At 44.2% G+C, this 19,534-nt stretch overlaps 2 protein-coding genes across 9 annotated transcripts in view; one reads left to right on the forward strand and one right to left on the reverse strand.

Moving 5' to 3' along the window:
- DENND1A (DENN domain containing 1A) overlaps window positions 1–19,534 on the reverse strand; it is a 152,091-nt gene that overhangs the window by 96,902 nt on the left and 35,655 nt on the right. For all 7 annotated transcript variants that reach the window (XM_038156104.1, XM_038156102.1, XM_038156105.1 and 4 more), the window contains exons 4-5: window positions 8,928–8,977; window positions 6,053–6,172 (exon numbers count right to left, since the gene is read on the reverse strand). In XM_038156104.1, coding sequence (XP_038012032.1) covers window positions 6,053–6,172; window positions 8,928–8,977 — 170 coding nt within the window. The remainder of the gene's footprint in view (window positions 1–6,052; window positions 6,173–8,927; window positions 8,978–19,534) is intronic.
- LOC119708988 (mucin-2-like) lies at window positions 751–6,039 on the forward strand. 2 transcript variants are annotated; one of them, XM_038156122.1, is made up of 2 exons: window positions 751–875; window positions 919–6,039. In XM_038156122.1, the coding sequence occupies exon 2, from the start codon at window positions 2,417–2,419 to the stop codon at window positions 3,605–3,607; it is 1,191 nt and encodes a 396-aa protein (XP_038012050.1). In that variant the 5' UTR covers window positions 751–875; window positions 919–2,416; the 3' UTR covers window positions 3,608–6,039. The 2 variants fall into 2 exon arrangements, 1 of the variants encoding a protein (XP_038012050.1); XR_005259266.1 differs by having other exon boundaries at window positions 799–3,750; window positions 4,486–6,039.

Here is a 19,534-nt window from a genome sequence, read left to right on the forward strand (position 1 = left end):
TGAGCGATCTCTGCTCTCCAGCTCTCACTGACAGTCAGTGCAAGCGCTGAAGCCACTGATAAAAAAATAACAATGAAAAAAAATCTATGAAGGCATCAGAGACTCAACAGCAACATTTTCATTAGGTACAATTCTGCTGCCGTTTTGAATCAGAGATCCAATTGCCCATGATTTATACATGTATTTTGTGGCCTTTGCCATGTCTAACAGAAGCAGTTTGCCATTTGCTTTCATCTCCCAAGCATTTTAAGCAGAACAGGGATTCCAGGGTCGATACACCTCAAGGACCAAACAGACTGTCCAAAAAGTGTTCCGAGCATTTCCAGCCATTACCAAACATCTTCTGCAAGGCTTCAAAGAATCCCACAGATATGGAAGTAAAACATTGATTTCGGCCAAATCAATGAAAAGGGAAAATTCTAGAAAACAACAGGACAATTATTATAAAACAAGCCCCATCACAAACACTCGATCTCCTCCCCCAGAGTAGGTACTGGCAGGCTCTGGGGCTGGGGTTTTTCCCTCCCCAGCAGGGCTGGGGGCTGAGCCCTCTCCCCAGCAGGGCTGGTAGGGCTGTGGGGCTGGACTGTCCCAGCAGGGCTGTGGGGCTGGACTGTCCCCCCCAGCAGGGCTGTGGGGCTGGACTGTCCCCCCCAGCAGGGCTGTGGGGCTGGACTGTCCCCCCCAGCAGGGCTGTGGGGCTGGACTGTCCCCCTCAGCAGGGCTGTGGGGCCGGACTGTCCCCCCCAGCAGGGCTGTGGGGCTGGACTGTCCCCCCCAGCAGGGCTGTGGGGCTGCAGGGTTGGATTGCCCCCAGCAGATCCCTGGGGTTGGACTGTCCCCAGAAGATCCCTGGGGCTGGACTGTCCCAGCAGGTCCCTGGGGCTGCAGGGTTGCAGGGTTGGACTGTCCCAGCAGGTCCCTGGGGTTGGACTGTCCCCAGCAGGTCCCTGGGGCTGCAGGGTTGGACTCTCCCAGCAGGTCCTGGGGCTGCAGGGCTGCAGGGTTGGACTCTCCCAGCAGGTCCTGGGGGCTGCAGGGTTGCAGGGTTGGACTCTCCCAGCAGGTCCCGGGGGCTGCAGGGTTGCAGGGTTGGACTCTCCCAGCAGGTCTCCCAGCAGGTCCCGGGGGCTGCGGGCGCTGCCCGGGGCTCTGGGCAGGGCAGGGCAGGGCAGTGCAGCCCCCGCGCTGTCTGTCTGTCTGTCTGTCTGTCTGTCCCATGGCTCAGGGCCCTGCCAGTTGGCACGCCCGGGCCAGGAAGCTGTCAGTTCCAATCAGGGCCCGGCCCTGCAGCCCTATTAAAGAAGTCTTGCTGGTTAAGGGGCGGCCACTGTTTCCAAAGCATGGGAAGAGAAAAAAAAAAAAAGGAAAGAAAGAAAGAGAAAAAAAAAAGGAAAAAAAAGGGCTCTGCTTTCCTTAGATTCGAGCTGGCAACTTTCACTGACTGGAGTTTTCAAGGAGCTATGAATGAGCCTAACAAAGGAGTTCTGTGGCCAGTTTCTGGCTGAAATCCATGTCAACAGTTTTTAAGGTCACAGGTCACACTAACTAACATTTATTCCCAGCAGACCCTGCTCTAAACACAAGCTGTAAGTAGTACAAATTTGGAATTTTTCTGTAATCCCTTGAGATATTCCTGATCCTTCCACATGTTTCTGCTCAATTAAAAACAATTCTCACTTTGCACCACAAGAGAGGCCCCTGCTCAGAAATCTTATTCTGTCCTAAGAATAAATGGACAAAGACTGCAATCAAAGGGAAGGAAAGGGGGGAGGAGAGGAACTCACAACAAATCACACCAAAAACCTCAAATAACTCCATACAGAATCACATTCAGTTAGTTACATTTTCTGCCATCTGTCACAAACTATTACGGATTCATTTCTTTTTATCTTAGAAAAAGAGTGGTGCAGAGCTCAGCTATTTTGGCCGAGAGGGATTTCCACACAAATGTTTCTGCATTTCACTTCAAAAGAATGATTTCAGTTTGCGTACAAAACCTGAATAACCCAACAAAAACTTCAAATTCAGTAAAACTGAAATCACAGTTGCAAACACGGGACCTCTGCAAACCAGTAACTTTGCCCAGAAAGTTTGTGAACCAAAGCAAAATTACACAAACTTGGGTTTTCTTTTGTTTTCTTTTCAAATAAAAGACCAGAGCTCTTCATGTAATCCAGAACTATCTACACTGTTCTCCCTCCAAAGGCCACGTGAAATCTGATGCGAAATTAGAGAGAAACAATAAAAATTCAGCCTCTTAATGTATAGTTATTAGGATTTATCCCACTGCAGCTGAAATCCTGAAATCCTTAAATAAAGTCTTAGAAAGAAAAAAACATTTGGGTGTGAAATTCCTAAATTGGAACACAGAATTTGATGACTGGACATCAGCTCTTATCCGATTGTAAAGAAAATGAGTCAAAAGCATATTTTAAGTTTTGTACCATATTTCCATATTGAAAAAGGTAGTCTGGAATTGCAATTTTCCTGGGACATGTGGGTGTGTGCCACGAGAACTCACCTGGGCTCAGACCCCAAACCCTCTGGGGTCTGTTCTTACCTGGGCTCACCCCAAACCCAGCGGGGTCCGCTCTCACCTGGGCTCACCCCAAACCCAGCGGGGTCTGCTCTCACCTGTTCCTCACCCCAAACCCAGCGGGGTCTGCTCTCACCTGTTCCTCACCCCAAACCCAGCGGGGTCTGCTCTCACCCCAAACCCAGCGGGGTCTGCTCTCACCTGTTCCTCACCCCAAACCCAGCGGGGTCCGCTCTCACCTGTTCCTCACCCCAAACCCAGCGGGGTCTGCTCTCACCTGTTCCTCACCCCAAACCCAGCGGGGTCTGCTCTCACCTGTTCCTCACCCCAAACCCAGCGGGGTCCGCTCTCACCTGTTCCTCACCCCAAACCCAGCGGGGTCTGCTCTCACCCCAAACCCAGCGGGGTCTGCTCTCACCTGTTCCTCACCCCAAACCCAGCGGGGTCTGCTCTCACCTGTTCCTCACCCCAAACCCAGCGGGGTCTGCTCTCACCTGTTCCTCACCCCAAACCCAGCGGGGTCCGCTCTCACCTGGGCTCACCCCAAACCCAGCGGGGTCTGCTCTCACCTGTTCCTCACCCCAAACCCAGCGGGGTCCGCTCTCACCTGTTCCTCACCCCAAACCCAGCGGGGTCTGCTCTCACCTGTTCCTCACCCCAAACCCAGCGGGGTCTGCTCTCACCTGGGCTCACCCCAAACCCAGCGGGGTCCGCTCTCACCTGTTCCTCACCCCAAACCCAGCAGGGTCCGCTCTCACCTGTTCCTCACCCCAAACCCAGCGGGGTCTGCTCTCACCTGGGCTCACCCCAAACCCAGCGGGGTCTGCTCTCACCTGGGCTCACCCCAAACCCAGCGGGGTCCGCTCTCACCTGTTCCTCACCCCAAACCCAGCGGGGTCTGCTCTCACCTGTTCCTCACCCCAAACCCAGCGGGGTCCGCTCTCACCTGGGCCGTACCTGCGCCCCCGCGCGCCCTCTGCTGGCGCCGCCGCCGCAGCGCAGCCGCTCGGGGTCACCCCGGCCGGGCCCCGCGGCTCCACCGGAGCGACAAGAGCGGGGCAGGGATGAGGAGCCGAGGAGGAGGGACAGGTTCCACACCGAACAGCGTGTCTCTACAGTGAAAACACCACAGAACACCCGGAAAAGCAGGTTTCCAAGTTATCAGAGAGTTCATCAATCTGTGTGAGCTACTGCAGCAGGAAAACGCTGAGGTAAGTACCTCAAAAGCAGGTTTCTAAGCAGTATTGGTTAAAGCAGTCCAAGCAGTTCCCTGCCAAATGGAATTGCCTCTCTGCTGGCCACAGGATAACCCCACTGCTACTGAACTCCAAGAGGCGCCTCGCTGTGCTCTGCATCCACAGGGAAAAGCCTCTGGGTCGCTTCAAAGCTCAAGTCCAGACCCTGACTTCTGGCCCTAGGGTACTTTGCTTCCAGAACATTGCAGAAATTTTTTCAAGCATTCTCTGAGTGAAAAGAATTTCTTTTTTCTGCTGTTTCTCTTCAATAACCAATCTAAACATGTGATGATTTTTCACCTCCAAACCATTTTACCATGGCCAGACCCATAAACTCCCTGCTAAGCCTGTGAATAACATCTCTAGTAATAAACACCATCACTTAGTTCTTACTGTTGCTGAGCATAGCAAGGAATACTTGAAGCTTGCTGCCAACCAATCTGTAATTTAAAAACAATTAAACAAACGTTCTTTTCATCCCCATTTGCTTTTACTTATCGTTCTCACATTTTCCAGCATGTTTCCCTCCCCCCATTTACCATGCACCATCCTTGAGTACATAAAGGACACTGAGAAGATTCCCATCAATAATAGGAGCTGCAGTCCTGGGAATAGAGGAAGTGATTTCATGTATTGCTGATTTACACTCTTTATTATCCTCTAAAACTTGCATGAGCTTGCATTAAAGATGAGCTTTCTTTTTCTCATCAGTGCACAGGAGAAGCAACAGGAAGGAAGAGAAGAGTCCCAATTCATCCACTGTGGTTGGGTTTTTTTGGTTATGAGTTGAAGCAGAAGGCTTTTAACTACAACAGAACTCCTCCATTTCTTCTTGGCACTCACTCAACATAAGGGAGCTGACAGCAAAGAACTCTTATCCAGGAGGGATCAAGAAGGGACCCAGACTATTCCTCATTCAGATTTTCTTTTTAAAACTGTGTTTCTCCTTTAATTTGACATTGATCAGGCAAAGTTACCCTCTGCAAGCAGACACTGCCCACATGAGACTGAGGGAATCGGCACCCAACTGCACAGGGGAGCAGCTCTGTGGGAAGAGCTGGGAAACACCTTCCTGCCTGCAGGATCCAGCCCCTGCTGCTGGACTGCCAGAGCTAATAATAGCTGAAATGTCTGCTACAGCACAGACAGAATGGAGGAAGATACTGAGCAGACACCTGTCACTCTGCCTCCCACTCAATTAATTAGCAATTTGGGTAGATGTCACCATTTCTCCAAACATGAAGCTCCTATTCCATGGCATTGCTGTGTGCAGCCCCTGCAAGGAGAGGTGACCTTGTATTTTGCAGTGTCCCCCTGGAATGCTGCCGAGGGGCACATCCAGACACACCCAGGGCTCCACCCTCAGGTGCCCCACATGGGACAAAGAGAAGCTCCTCTGTCCTCACCCTGGCTGTGTCCTGTGCAAAGCCAGCCAGGGATGGCCCTGGCAGACGTGTCCAGCTGCTCCCAGAGCAGTGTCCTCATTTGGGAGGCTTCAGCCCCAGCTGTGCTGTCACCTCCCTGGCTGTCCCCAGTCACCTCTGTGCTGGCTTTACCTGGGCTACCGTTCAACTTCCACACACAAAAAGCAGAACGTAGAAGAGAGGCAGTTCTTAGATGTGTTTAAAACAAGACAGACCATTTGCCACACGAAAATCTTCAATCCATGAAGTTCTTAATGGAACTAAAATATTGGTAGACATCAAAATTGATTTTACTGGCATCATTTCTGAACTGTATTCCAACATGGTTATCAAAAACTACTCTGATAGAGCCTCTTGGCCCATTTTCTGTGAAATGCATAGTTCCAACTTCCACTGACAGTCTTTATTATGCCAAGCTTCACAAAACCCTCAACAGGACAGAAGAAAGCTCACACATACAAACTGTGGGGCTGTGGAGAGCATCAGTGACATCCTCTCAGTTACCAACAGATGTTTTGTTAATAAAACTTGCATGTACAAATGTCCACAAAATGTCTTAACAAGATCAGTTGTGACAGCTAAAGATAACAGCTGCCATCATGCTATGTCATATCAAATTACTGCAAAGGGACTTTTTTCCATGTTGTTAACTCCAGAACATTGACTACAAACAAATGCAGTTATCTACAGAGGAACTCCAAGCACAAGGGATTTTGCACCACTTGTGCAGAAGAACAGTGACTTCGAGGACCAGATAGGGAAATCACTCTGAGCAGCTGGAAATGGTGATTGCAGTGAACTGCAAAGGCAAACGCTGCTCCTGCAGGCAGCCAGAAGCCAAAGCACAGACCTACCTTAGGATACAGAAGCAGCTCTTGGCCCCCGAAGATAAGCGACAGAAGCCAAACCTCTGCTTGCTGTCAATGTCTGTGAGCACAAAGGTGAAGTTCTGCCCAACTTGGTTAATGGCATGGCTGGAAACAGAGCAGGAGAGAAAAATCACTGCAGAGCTAACTCTGTGTCAAGTATCACATCCAAGTCATTGAACCTATAACATTTCCTCTTTCAGCAGAGTTTTTTTGAAAAATTAACTAAAAAGTATGCACCCTGCAGAAGCTTAAATATGCTTGATGAGGGAGGAGTGGGGGCTTTGTGGTTTATTTTTCCCATTTTTTAAGTGTGGGAGGATACTAATAATGAGCTTATCTTTAAAAGAAAATGGTTCTGATTATCAACCAGCAACCAACCCCATGTTCTCTCATATAACCCAAATACTTCTAATTATAGGAAACTAAGACTTATTTCAGGTCATGTTCTAGGGGTTTTTTTAGGTTTTCTGAGAAATGAGAAATCTGACTTGCACTGACATGTAGCTTTACAAGTCACTCCTACCAACTGCAACAAATACCCTGGTAAATTCAAAGCCATGTAACTAACACTCTCAGGCCTTAAAATATTCTCTTCTATGACGCCACATGCAAAAAACCAGTTTTTGTGGGAGAGTACACACCCAGTGCCTAGAGGAAACAAAGAAATAAAAGCTGGATCCAAATGGGAAAGATGTCACTGTCCAGCTTAGAAAGAAGAATCCTTCAGGGGATTCCAAACAGGGAAGGGAAAACACGCTGTGATGAAGATGAACAAAAAGATAGATATTTAAAGCATTCCAATAGTCCGAGAATTAGCCAGTGTCAGTACTATCATCCTCCTGAAATCTAAATGTCAGCACAGCAGCTACTTCCATAAAGCACACTGAGCTGCTGGGGATACCCAAAAATCCCTCACTGGTGGTGTGTTCTATCTGTAAAGCTTGGATGTAATGTTACTATGGTGATTTTAGTATGGTGTTTTAAAAGGGGATTATATGCTTAATTTTAACAAGGTTGAGAGCAGAGTGTGTGTGAGAAATAGCATTAGAACTGACAATTAAAATTATGGAACAGGAGGAAAAAACACGTTTCATTAGCAGCAGGGAGAAGCTTGTTTATTAAACAACTCAGGCAAGCTGGTGAGTTCCTCCAGAGCAAACCTAGAGAGTCCTGCATTCATGTGACCTGGAGAAACCAAACCTTGCTGACAGGTCCTGCTCAAGTTCGGTGCCAGTTTCTCACAGGGAAGGATAAACTTCCCCACATAAAAAGTGTTCTTCCTAAGATTTCAGTATCCACCCTTCAGATTGCCAGCTCTGCTTTCAAATGGGCAGAAGGTCTGTTTAGAGCCTCGCAGGACAGAAGCAGCACAAATCCCATCTCGAAGGGGCAGACAGAAGTTATGGCTGGAGGGGAGAGGAGTGATTTCCATCCAATCCCCCCAGCACCTACCCCTGCCTAACACGATCCTGGCAGGGAGCAGGAGCAAGAAGCAGCTCTGCACTCGTGCAGCTGGACAGAGCCTCTGCCCCATTCCACCAGCACAACAGCAGAAAACTCCTGGGCCATGGCCTGAAGGAATGGCCAACCAGTGAATAACAGAATCAATGCAAAAAGAATGGAGTGTCTGTGCCCCTGAGAGCCACAACCTCCAGCGCCACCTCTGCCTGTTTTACACCCAGAAGAGAAGCAGCACAAGCCTCTCCTTCAGCTGCCACAGCCCCGGCCCGGGGTGTGCTCTGCCTGCTGCAGTGTGGCAAGTCCACTCTCCCTCTGAAATTATTAAGTGTGCTCTGGTGACAATGTCTCCTTTTTGTTCAAGCTGGCTGGCTGCAGTCTTTCAGTGACAGTCTGTGATATTCAGACAAACAAGTGGATCCAGAAATGGGAATCACTTTTCATTATGTTCTCATTTGCACCCCATATGGGTTTGCAGTGTTCTAGCTTTCAAAATGTTATATTGCTGAGGAAAACCAAAAACAACAAAACAAACAAAACCCCTAGGTACAATAAATCTACACACAGAAAGCGTAACTATTTCTAGGAGAAACAAATACATGAGAAAAATGTGTGAGTATTGCCCGGCTTCCACCCCTTAGGAAATGAAAAGGATGAGCAGTAAAACAGGGATTCCAAATTCTAAAATGAGAAAAAGACTCGCAGCAGTTTAATCACAGTAAAGGTCAATTCCCTCAACCCAAACCATTGTGTCTCAGCTGATGAAGACAAGTCATTCTGACAATTAAGTGCTGCTCAGAGATGAGATGAGCACTGGTGCAGTCTTTCAAAATTTCAGTTGTTGTTCTTCTCATGAAACCATCAAGAATAACTCACAGTAAGTGCAAAACTAAAAAAGTTCTACAGTTTCCTAAATTTACAGGAAGTAAATACTCTCAGATCTTCTCACATTCACTTTAAAATTTCTCCCCCAAAAGCAGAAGTCACCTTAAGTAGCTGTCAAGTAAAGCAGCAGCATTCCAGCAACATCAACATTTCATGAATTGTTCCACCCCAATTTTGGCAATTAAGAAATAAAATGCACAAGCAGACAAAGCTTTGATATTAATATGCATATTTGACAATTCCTACCCGAGCATTTTCCATCCAAGCATTGTGCAGAAGTAAAAAAAAATTCCCTCAGAATACTCCCACCAAACAACTCCAACTTTTAAAATTTCCTTTTGTTTCACGGTGCCCATAAAAACCCCAGGAAAAAGTGATTCTGAGACTATAATTTGCACTCAGGTGCTTTAAGTCCCAGTCACACAGACAGAACACTATGAATGGTATGGCTTTTATTTTCTACAGGGGTTTTATTGACAAGCTTATTTTCTTGTAAAGTTTGAAAAGCTAACAATACCTGTCCACATAGAAGGGGAAACAAAACTTGGTCAGAGTCTGTAGAACTTCCTGTAGAGAGAGAGAGAAAAAAAAGATAATTTATACATCTATGGGGACCAATAAATCTAATATTAACCACATCACACAATTTCACAAGTTTGCCCTGAAGAAATAAAAGACAGATGAAGAAATATGGGCTTTATCAATTACATGGAAGTAGTACCAGGCAGTCAATCATGTGAAATAATAAACATGATCAAACTTCATTAAAAATGAAAAATTAATCAAGATTCACACATGGGCAGGCAGCAGGAGCCATCCAGCAATTCTCCAGCGAGGAGGAGGAGGTTGGGTTGTTGAGTGTTAACACCTCTCTGGGGACAGTCCCTACCCTGACCATATGGATCAGAGTGAATAACAGCAACCCACATGGGCCTGGCCTGGCAGGACCACTTCTGCTGGCACAGCTTTTGACTGTTACCTAGGAACAGAGGTCTGGGGATTAGAGAATACTTCCTAACATCAGCAAGATAAATAACAAAAGATGAAGCCAATAGGTCTCATAGCAGGAATGTTTAATGTTGCCTACTGCTATTAGAAAGGAAATCTCAGAGTTAAAAGAGTGATTAAAATCATGTGTATTAAAATTGCTATGGATTGTTTAGCCTACAAACCATTCTCTAGAAGTTGCAAAACAGCACCACAAACAGAAAAGCGCTTAAGCATGAGAGCAAAGAGAAGGATGAATATAAAAAGTGAAAACATGATCAGCAGATAAATTAATAATTTTCAACTTCACAACATTAAACAAATACAGTCACTGAAGAGGCAGAAACATGTTAGTCCCACAATAGTTGTGCTCATAGACAAAAGCAAACCATTAGATCTTCAACATTTGAATTCTGTAACCCACTAGACACCATAAAGTTCTTTCAGTTTACAGATCTTTCCCTCAGCCAATTCATTGCTCATTCTCCCTCACACTTCAATATTTCAGGTCCTGAAGTGTAAATTCTATTTCTGCTTTCAGAACCCTGAACAAACAACAAACCCTCTGATAAAATCAACACTTTTCTGACCAATAGCAATAAATTATCATCAATAACTAAAGAGAAGCTTCTTGCTTCATTTATTTCTAAGCCAAATGCCATCATTCCCAAATAAACTCCATCAATCTAATAACCTCTCCAGTGAAGCACAAAACATATTGACTCCCTTGCAGGAACATGTTCCTCCTGCATAATTCAAACAAGCACAGCCCATCCCCAGCCGTGGTTTCAGGCTCAACTGCTCACACTCTTCTTTGGAGGTTTCTTGACAACTAAAACGTGGCAAGTTCTGAGGATTTCAGGCAAAAACAGATATGGAAACTTTGACTTCTTGACAGTTTATTGATAGATTATTTAACAACCTCCTGTTTTTAAAGAACAAGAAAGGATCTATTGAAGAATGCCATGCAGAGCAAAGGCGTCTCCTCCTTTGAATTGCAGCAGGAAACTTGCAAAGGAGCTATGTAGATTGCAGAGTAAACACTGCAGAAATCTCTGTTTTGATACAAAATAATGCCCTGATAGTAAAGGTCTCATTAATATGACCGGGTTCCCGCTGGTGCAGAATCTCCCTGACTTCCACAAGCTGAACCACTCCAATTGCTCAGGCACAAAAACTGCATCTGGACAAATTTTAACTACTACACTGTGGTCCTTGCCACAACTGAACTCTTACGGTGCCAAATGCCAGCAAACAAACAAACAAACAAAACCTACAAAGGAATTGTAAAATTGTGAAATTATTATATCAGGAGAACAAAGTGCCTGTACTTTTATTGGCCTTATCAATACACACTGATTTTCAGAAACAAAATCATATTAATACATAACATTCTGAAATAAAATAGTGTTAAAAGACAAAGCCACCAGTCACCCCAAAATGGCAGAACATATTCTCTCCATTATTTTGATGACTTGAATAATTCCTGTAACTGCAAGTAAAACCATTCACATAATAAAACATTCAGCATCTCATCAGCTTTGTGTCACTGGAGAAGTGCATTATTCAGAACTTACTCTGCACTTATTCCTTGATATTTACAGCTTCCTAAGCTCAGCAAAGGAAACATTCACATAAACAGGCCGTATATTGCCTCTGTATTGCTATAAACTGCCTTCTCTTTTAAAGAAGGGTTTTACCTTTCTGCATTATCTGACTTTTGCAATGTCATGTGACACAATTTACCATTCACTATACACCAATTCTTATCTGCCTCAATTCACAACCAAAAAACCTGAGACTAGCACAGGTTAACTGCAGACTTGTTTTTCAAAGGTAACTAATAAGATAAATACCATATGTAGAATTAGTTTTTAATTAGGAAAACTGCTGATCTTTTGCATGTAAGAAAACAGTTACTGGAGAACTATCCCATTTTTCCCATTTTTGCTCCAGTTGCAAGCTCATTACTCTAAACAAAATGCTGGGGTTTTTTTTAATTCTTTAAATACTCCTCAGTTTGAAAGATAAGCAATACCTACATCATTCATATGCAACAGCTACCCAACCTCTATAGGTTATTACTTATGACCTAGAAAATCCTTCATTTCTTTATGATTTGAGACAAAACAAAGCAAAACCTACAATTGCTCCATGTCAACATCTTATAATCTTTTTTTTTAACCCAACAGGAAGCACAGAGGAAGTATCAATAGTCTGTTTTCTTGTTTTATTCCCTTATGGCTATTTTCCTAAGGAAAAACCTGCATAACTGCCTGTAAAGCAAGAGCCCCTAAAAGAAGAGCAGAAGCCCCAGCAATCCAGGACAGGCAGCCGATCAACACAAACTACCCGGGAGCTGCCGCCGGGGTCTCCAGGGCACCACACGCCAGTTTTCTGGATCAATCCCCAAGTTTATATTTTCACAAATCTTTTTACATGCAGTTTGATTTTTAACATTTTAATGAGCAAAAAGTGCATCTCCAGCAGGCAGTCACCAGAGCTAAAGTGCAGGGCACGAACCGCGTCCCGGGGGATGCGGCGCAGCCGCGGCACCGGGGGCTGCGGCTCAGGCACCACCTGGCTCCCCGTCCCAAGGTTCCAGCTCTTTTCATAATCAAAACGCTGCTGACATTATAAACCCCACATGGGCTTTCTAAAATCCTTCCCAATCAATACAGCCAGTACATAACTTATCGGAGACAACACAGAGCTCATTGATTAACTTTGGTTTCATAGCAAAGTTTTCAGAATAAATGAGGCAGGAACAGCGCGCTCAGCCCTTTTGTGTCACAGCCAGCCCTGAAGGTGAGGCAGGCTCTGCAAGGCTTTCCTACACAGGCAGGACAGAGCTGGAAAGCCAGGCTGGGAAGCACACACAATACACACCGGGCTCGTGTCCCACACCATCTCTCTGTTGCGACCAAACAGTAGAGAAAGCCCGACAATGCTGAAAAAATGTGCACATTCACTTGTGAATTTAATATGCAAGCTGTAGCCGAAGACTTCTTTATTTTTAAACCCTTCACCGTATGCTCCCACTTCCAAATCAGCAGAACAACTTCAGATTCTCTTAAATACAGTGGGTTGCTTCACTTCTGCTCAAATGAACATCACTAACAAATATCCCACGTGCAGCTGCGGTTAAATAAAACTGCACTGATAAACGATGGGCAAATGGCTGGGCTGGAGAAGGTCTGCTGCTTTCTCCTAGAAAGATGCGCCAGACACCAGAGACACAAAAGGGAACAAGAAGCGTGGGGAGAAGTGGGACAGAAAAGAAATTAAAATACTGGGAGATCTGTGGAAAATGCTGAATGATTAAGGTACGATACTTCCATAGGAATGGGAGTCAGAGCAGGGAAACAGCACACAGCACAAACCAACAGGCTGGGAGCCTGTCATGGAAAACCTGAGGGAAATCCAGATGAAACTGGAAGAGCAGAGACTGGACCTTCACCCGTGGATCCTGGAGGGGAGGTGGGAAGGCAGGAACCCAAAGCCCCACAAGTACATGCCACAAGAGAACAGAGCATGGCCAGTGAGAGGAGTTTTCCATGGGGAAGAGATGACTCTATGATGAAAAAGGGGGATTGCTGTTTCATTTCCTTGCCCTTATACCTGAAGCAAAGTACAGCTGAGGCTGCTGCAAACGAAACACTACAAAGAGGGTGGAAACACTTTTCACCTTACCCAGCTTGAAAGGCCATCTGAACCCAGCAAACCAGCATGAAACACTCCCTGTGCCATGGAGGGACACCAAGAGACTTCCAAGAACATCAACAGACTGAGGCAGGATGGAGGAGAAAGCGCAGAACAAGGAGGGCCCAGAAGAGAAATGCACCCAGCTGGATGGGCTCAGGCTGTGTGAGCACAGGGAACAGCATCCCCACCTGGCCAGTGAGCAACTCCTGGTGACCTTATTGCTCCTCAGGAGCAGCACCAAATGCAAACACTCCAGAAATGTTCATACTGCATTAAAAAGTGCTAAGAGATGAACTGAAGCAAAATATTATCCAATTAAACTTGGGATGTCCATTAATGTCTCCTACACCCACAGAATTGCAAACTGCTCTTATATTTAATTAATCTATTTGGATAATTTTAAGCTAACGATTAATTAAATCATCCACTGCTAGGGAATAATAGGTTTAAGAATTCAAAAAAAGCAAACAATAACCTTAAACCCAAAATGTCTCTAAGTTCTAAAGGTTTTTCTAGTTTTGAGAAAACTGGTACAACACAGATTCTTTTTAAAAAATCATTGCTTGTTTAAAATATTTATGTCACATTTCATATTGCATTGATTTTGCAATAAAATCTTTTTATGCCTTATATCCTTACTGAGCATTACTGAATTTCGTAATGCAGTAAATATTTTAATAAATTATTTTCATTCGTTCTTTAAAAGAAAGTTCAATGCTCAAAAAAATCTGGACATAATTTCCTTAATAGAATGACTTTAAATTGCCTGAATTTAGTTTTATCTCTACTTTCTAATTCTACTGGTATTCCAATACAACTTCATAGCCCCAGATTATCCATTTGTTCTTGTTCCAGAAATCCACCAGCTCTTTCTGAGCAATTCTAAAGCCTGAATTAGGGGAGGGTTTTTCTCCCAAAGTCGCCTGTCCCTGTCTGAGGTTCAGCAGGGGAACAGGGCCATACAAAATAACATCATTTCATCGAAGGTAACTGATTGTTCTCAGGAAAACACAGTTTTAAACAAACAAACAAAAAAACCCCAACACGCATACCCACAATCCTGGAAACAGGAAGAGCAGGAGATAAATAACATTTCCTAAGCATATTGAGGCCTGCTAGCATTTAAATATTTTAAACGTACAAAATATGTGCACAGATGGGCAACTTTTCTCCTTGCATTACTAAAAACATATTTCAAGATAAAGCTCAAAATCCCTGAATTTTTTAAACCTAATTGTGACTCTGTTTCTTAGAATTCACACCCCAAGGCCAAAGCTTTCCTGCCACCAGTCCTTCAAATCTGATTTGGACATTACACGGGAGGAGGCTCCAAGCCTCCCTGAGGTCTCACTCCTTTTCCAGCGCGCGCAGAACCAGCAGATAATGGGCCTGTGCTGAATTCCGGGCTCTGCTCGCCTCCTCCTGGGACACAGGCCTAGCAGATGTGATAAAAACTGTGTCAGAGAAGTAGCTCTAGTTTTTGCCTTAATGACAACTTCAACCTCTCAACTCATAGAACAAAAGAACAGGAACGACTATTACTTTTCTCCACTAGAAAAAAAATCTGAAAGTAAAGCTGAACTAAATATTTAAGCAGTTTTTCAAAGAGATCTCCTCAACAAATGTCTTTAAAATCCCTTCAGTAAAAGCAAAGATTTAGTTTCATTCTAAGAAAAATAGATTTTAGCTAAAAAAAACTACAGCTACTGTTGTACTGTTGAATAATTGTTCCAGTCTTAAATCACAAATAATTGAAAAATTATACCAACAGGCATAAAAAAAATCAGGTCCGATTACGTGCATAAACAGTGATCAATTGGTAAAGGTAAGAAGTGTCAATAGCAGAGAGCTGGAACGCTGATTCTATTAAATGTATTTTAAACATTTAATTACTAAAACCGAGGAGTATTTTCACTTGCAGATTTAGCAGAAAGGAGGTGAGAACTATTAGCTGTGAAAAGATAATCACATCCTGCTCAGCCCCTAAGCCAGTTGCACAGGTACACTGCACCCAAACCAAAGCTTTAAATCTACCCTTGGGTTAGCATTTGTTAAATATTATAATTCTGGCTTAAGATGAGTGGCCTTTTCAGCCTTCGTCTCCATCGGTCTATTCAGCTCCGAGCACATACCCACTTAATCAGCAATCATTGTTCTCTGAGGCAGGACTTTGTTGTCAAGACAAGCACTGAAACCTTTAAAATATTTCAGAACTGGCATAAGAAAAAAGTGATCTTTGTCAAACAAGGACAAATTTATGCAAATCTTTTATAAACATTCACAAACATTTATTTAGCTTTTGAAATGTTGGCCTCATTTGAGAGCATGAAAATGAGGGGGAAGTAGGAAGATGCAAAGGACAGCTTAGAGGCTGGCACACTACATAAATATTCAGAAGGAAGATTATAGGATTCATGTTAGGCTGTCTTAGGTTTCTCCAAAGTCCACATAGAATACCGAAGAACAAAACTAACGAGAAGTAGAGCAGATGTTAGACAATGCACCAGCCCTCTTTTCCACTCTCACTTGGCTATACTTCGATGCTTTCATTTTTTCTTTCAATATGGTCAGGTCATTCAAGGATTCTCCTATAGACTCTGTATTGTGGCTACGGCGCTATAAGCTGGACCTCTGTCAGCTTTCCAAAAGTTCCTGATGAAAAGGCATTATGCAAATTGTACCTCTCTTACTCTCTTTTCAGGAAAAAAGCCTCCAGTATGCAGTCATTGGAGTATTGGAAGTCCCAGCCTTCATTTCTGTATGGTTGTGTTTGCCTTAGGGCCATGCTGCTTGTTTTGACAGTGGATCCCCCCAGATAGTTGGGATTAGTCGAGCTTGTTTAGATAAACTTGAAATCAAGGCCTTCTCTAGGTAGACAGCTAGATGTAGCTACTGAGTTTCCAGCTGCCTTCTGCTTTCATCCCAAAACAACTGCAGATTCACAGCAGAGATCACAGCCACAGGCTATGTCACATACATAAGTACGAAATTAAAGGCTGCTAAAAGAAGCCTTTGTAAGTCTTAGTGCTAAAATAAGGAATCTGTACTGCATAGTTTAAACAAATTATTGAAGAAGCATCAATAAAGGTCTGCAGCAGAGAGTTAACAAGATGTGTGTGAAAGAAATGCTCTGTTTACATAACTGGGCAGGATCGGGCTTTGCTAATCACCACGGCCCCATCCACCGTGCAGCCTCCCCAAAACACAGGCAAGGAAATCCCTGGAAGCACTGTCTGCTACAGCACCCAAAAAAGAGCTCTGTTCATCAAATACAAACTTCACCATCACAGGAGACTATTGTGGCAGCAGTGCTCCAGTTAGACTTTCGGGCACATACACAACCAGATTTCATCTCTGCTCTGGTCAGATAATGCAAGCCACAGGAATTCATTCTCACAAATAGAATGCATTAAAAGAGATGGGCCAGAGCTCCAAACTGAAATTAAAACCCAAAATCAAAACCCGCCCATGTAACTACGTTACACCTCTATAAATCCGCACTGTAGTTCAGTCCCAACAGCAGATTCGTTTTTCATAAGGTAGGAAAAAACCCACAGTTTTGACTTTTTAAAGGACTATAATCTCTTCTAGCTGGGTGCAGATTTTCATATACACTTCTGCCACATCCAGGCACAACAGATGGGAAACCGAATTAAAGGAAAAATTAATCCTTAGGATGTTATCAATGAACAACCAGAAAAAAAAAAGAAGGAGAAAAAACAAACAAACAACTTAGTTCAACAAACAGTAAATATCATTAAAAATCAACTCCCATCTCTTGCTCAAGAAAAAGGATGTGCAGAAACTTGCAGTGTTGGAACACTTTAAAGCCAAGAGCAGAATTTTGTGTCTAAGAGGACAAGGTAAGGATTCACCAACCCCTGCCTCTGTGCACAGGAGGTCTCTGGCATCACATTTCTGCCATTTCCATATTAGAGAAATTCTACCATCTCCCACTGCTAAACTAAGCAATTTCACTGAAAAAGTCTTTTACAGAAACTCAAAGCATTAAGAACTGTGAGAGATGAACATGAGACTTCAATTTCTTCCTGCACTGGTTACCAAAGAGAATCCTGAACTCCCTTTGTCATTCCATACCATAATTCCCCACCAGCAACACCCTCAGCAGAAATAAGCTACAGGCTGGGAATCCAAACCAACAACTGAGCAAACAGCTAATTCCTGAGGACTGAGGAAACCAGCCCCACCAGTGCCAGTGGACTTGGAGGAAAACAGAACAAGGCTTTGAGAGCTGTTAGCTGAAAATGAAATCTGACTGCTAAGGATGCAGCTGTCCCAGCATTATCCAGTAGCAGCAGTGGTACCCCCCCCGGATTCACCTCTCACAGGTGCCCAGCTGCTGGGCCCACATGCTCCTCTCTGCTGCTGGGCCCACATGCTCCACTCTGCTGCTGGGCCCACATGCTCCTCTCTGCTGCTGGGCCCACATGCTCCTCTCTGCTGCTGGGCCCACATGCTCCTCTCTGCTGAGGAACGTTTGGAGCTGCCACTGACGAAGCTGGTTAACACCTGCCTCACCCAGGTAGCACCTGCCTGTTGCAGAGAGGAAGTGTAACAAAACTGAACAATCATCCCAAAGGGGGCAACAGCTGACCAACTTTGAAACTGCCCAAGGCCCTGTTTCTCAGGCAGGTGTTCCATCACACCGGTTCGAGAAGTCCCTCAAGAACAAAGATTAAAATGAGTGTGATGAGGACACTCTTGCCCACAGGGCGAGAACTTCGCTAACATATTTTGCAGAGATAAGATGGAGTCAGTGATCACTTCAGACAACTGAAGGTTATAAGAGGATAAAGCTTTTTAAATTTATCAGCATTTCTGCAACTTTCAAATTTTCAAATACGAGAGTATGTTAGGGAGAATTGTGGTCAAAACCTGAGAGCTATGAAAACATTCATTAGCCCTGGAAAGTGGTTTTTACTTCAGGAAAGGAGAGCTGGTATGACCAAAGATGACCAAACTTAGAATCCAAAGTTTTCCAAGTGCGAAGCAAAGAACTTTGGACTTCCCTGGTTTAACAAGGGTCATGTCCAGCTCGTCCCTGTAACATGCCAGCAGTTCCATGCTGCTGTCCAGACACACATGAGGTGTGAATACCAACGAGTGTCATCTGTCCTCACCAACAAACCCTCCCTTGCAAGGGACAGCACTTCCCCCTTCCTGCCCATGCAAACTCCAGCAGCAGTCAGCAAGGAAGAGCCTTGGGTGCAGGGAGATGAGCTGGCTGTACCTTAACACACCCAAACCCCACTGGCAGGACCTTGAATGCTATTTCATATTCTTCTTAAACAAAACAATATTACAAGTCTCTAAAGGATAATTTTGAAATAGTTTATGAACCGATCAATAGCACCAGTATAAAACTGAATGGTTCAGGAGCCTGGTACAAGACAACTTCCAAAACTATTTTGCTACTGACTGCCTCACCAAACCCAAGCAGAATAACACTGCTGAAGCATCTCCCATTTTAAAGAAAGCCAGCTTTACCTGCAGTGAATATTTTACACCTTTATCAATAAATTTAAACCAAAGTGATAATGATTACTCACTCTAGGCCTGATCCCACAACCTTTACTCACACAAGCAGTCCCACAGGATTTTAATATCACCACCTCAACGAATAAGGGTTTGCAGGACAGGTTTTAAATTATTCATATATTCACAGATTTTTAAGACCAGAAGGGATCATTATGATCATCTAGTCTGACCTCTTGTATAACAAAGGCCATATGATTGTAGCCAGTAATACTTGCACTCGCTGAATCATCTGTAGTAAATCAAATTGTGTTTAGCAAACTTCCAATATCTATTCAAATTTTTCACCAAAGAGAACTGAGATGGTTTAGAAAGTAAGTATGCTTGGACATACTTCCTCACAGTTGAACCCAATTATTCCTCTATTTCTATTCAGAATTCTTCTGACTTCTGGACACTGGTTTTTGGTGTGACAGACCCCAAAGTCCAGCACTGCCTCAGGTACTGCCAGGCCAAAACCCAGTAACCTCCTGAGCTCCTTCAAAACATGAATTGCCAGTTCATTACTATTTGCTTTCTGCACCTTTACCACTCCTGCCCTGCACCATGACTTCAGAGACACAGATATCATAAGTGAAAAGACATTCAATTAATGCTATCAATGATGCACAAACAGGAAACTAAACATTTCCACCTCAGCTCTTTCCCAAATAGGATCATGTGCAGCAGCTACTTCAACCACAAGCTCAAAGGCAAAAACCACCAGAACCACTTTTCTACATTTTGTAATTACTAACTGCTCAGCCTTTCCCACCCAACTTCATCTGCTCCTGAAAGGACAGCTCTTTTTTGAAATTACTCTTAAGACAGGTTTTATCATACTGTGTATGCAACCTGTAAGGCAGAAAGTTTATCCTCAGATTATGAGCAATTCAG

This window comes from Motacilla alba, chromosome 17 (assembly GCF_015832195.1).
Source record: "Motacilla alba alba isolate MOTALB_02 chromosome 17, Motacilla_alba_V1.0_pri, whole genome shotgun sequence".
Lineage (NCBI taxonomy): Eukaryota > Metazoa > Chordata > Aves > Passeriformes > Motacillidae > Motacilla > Motacilla alba.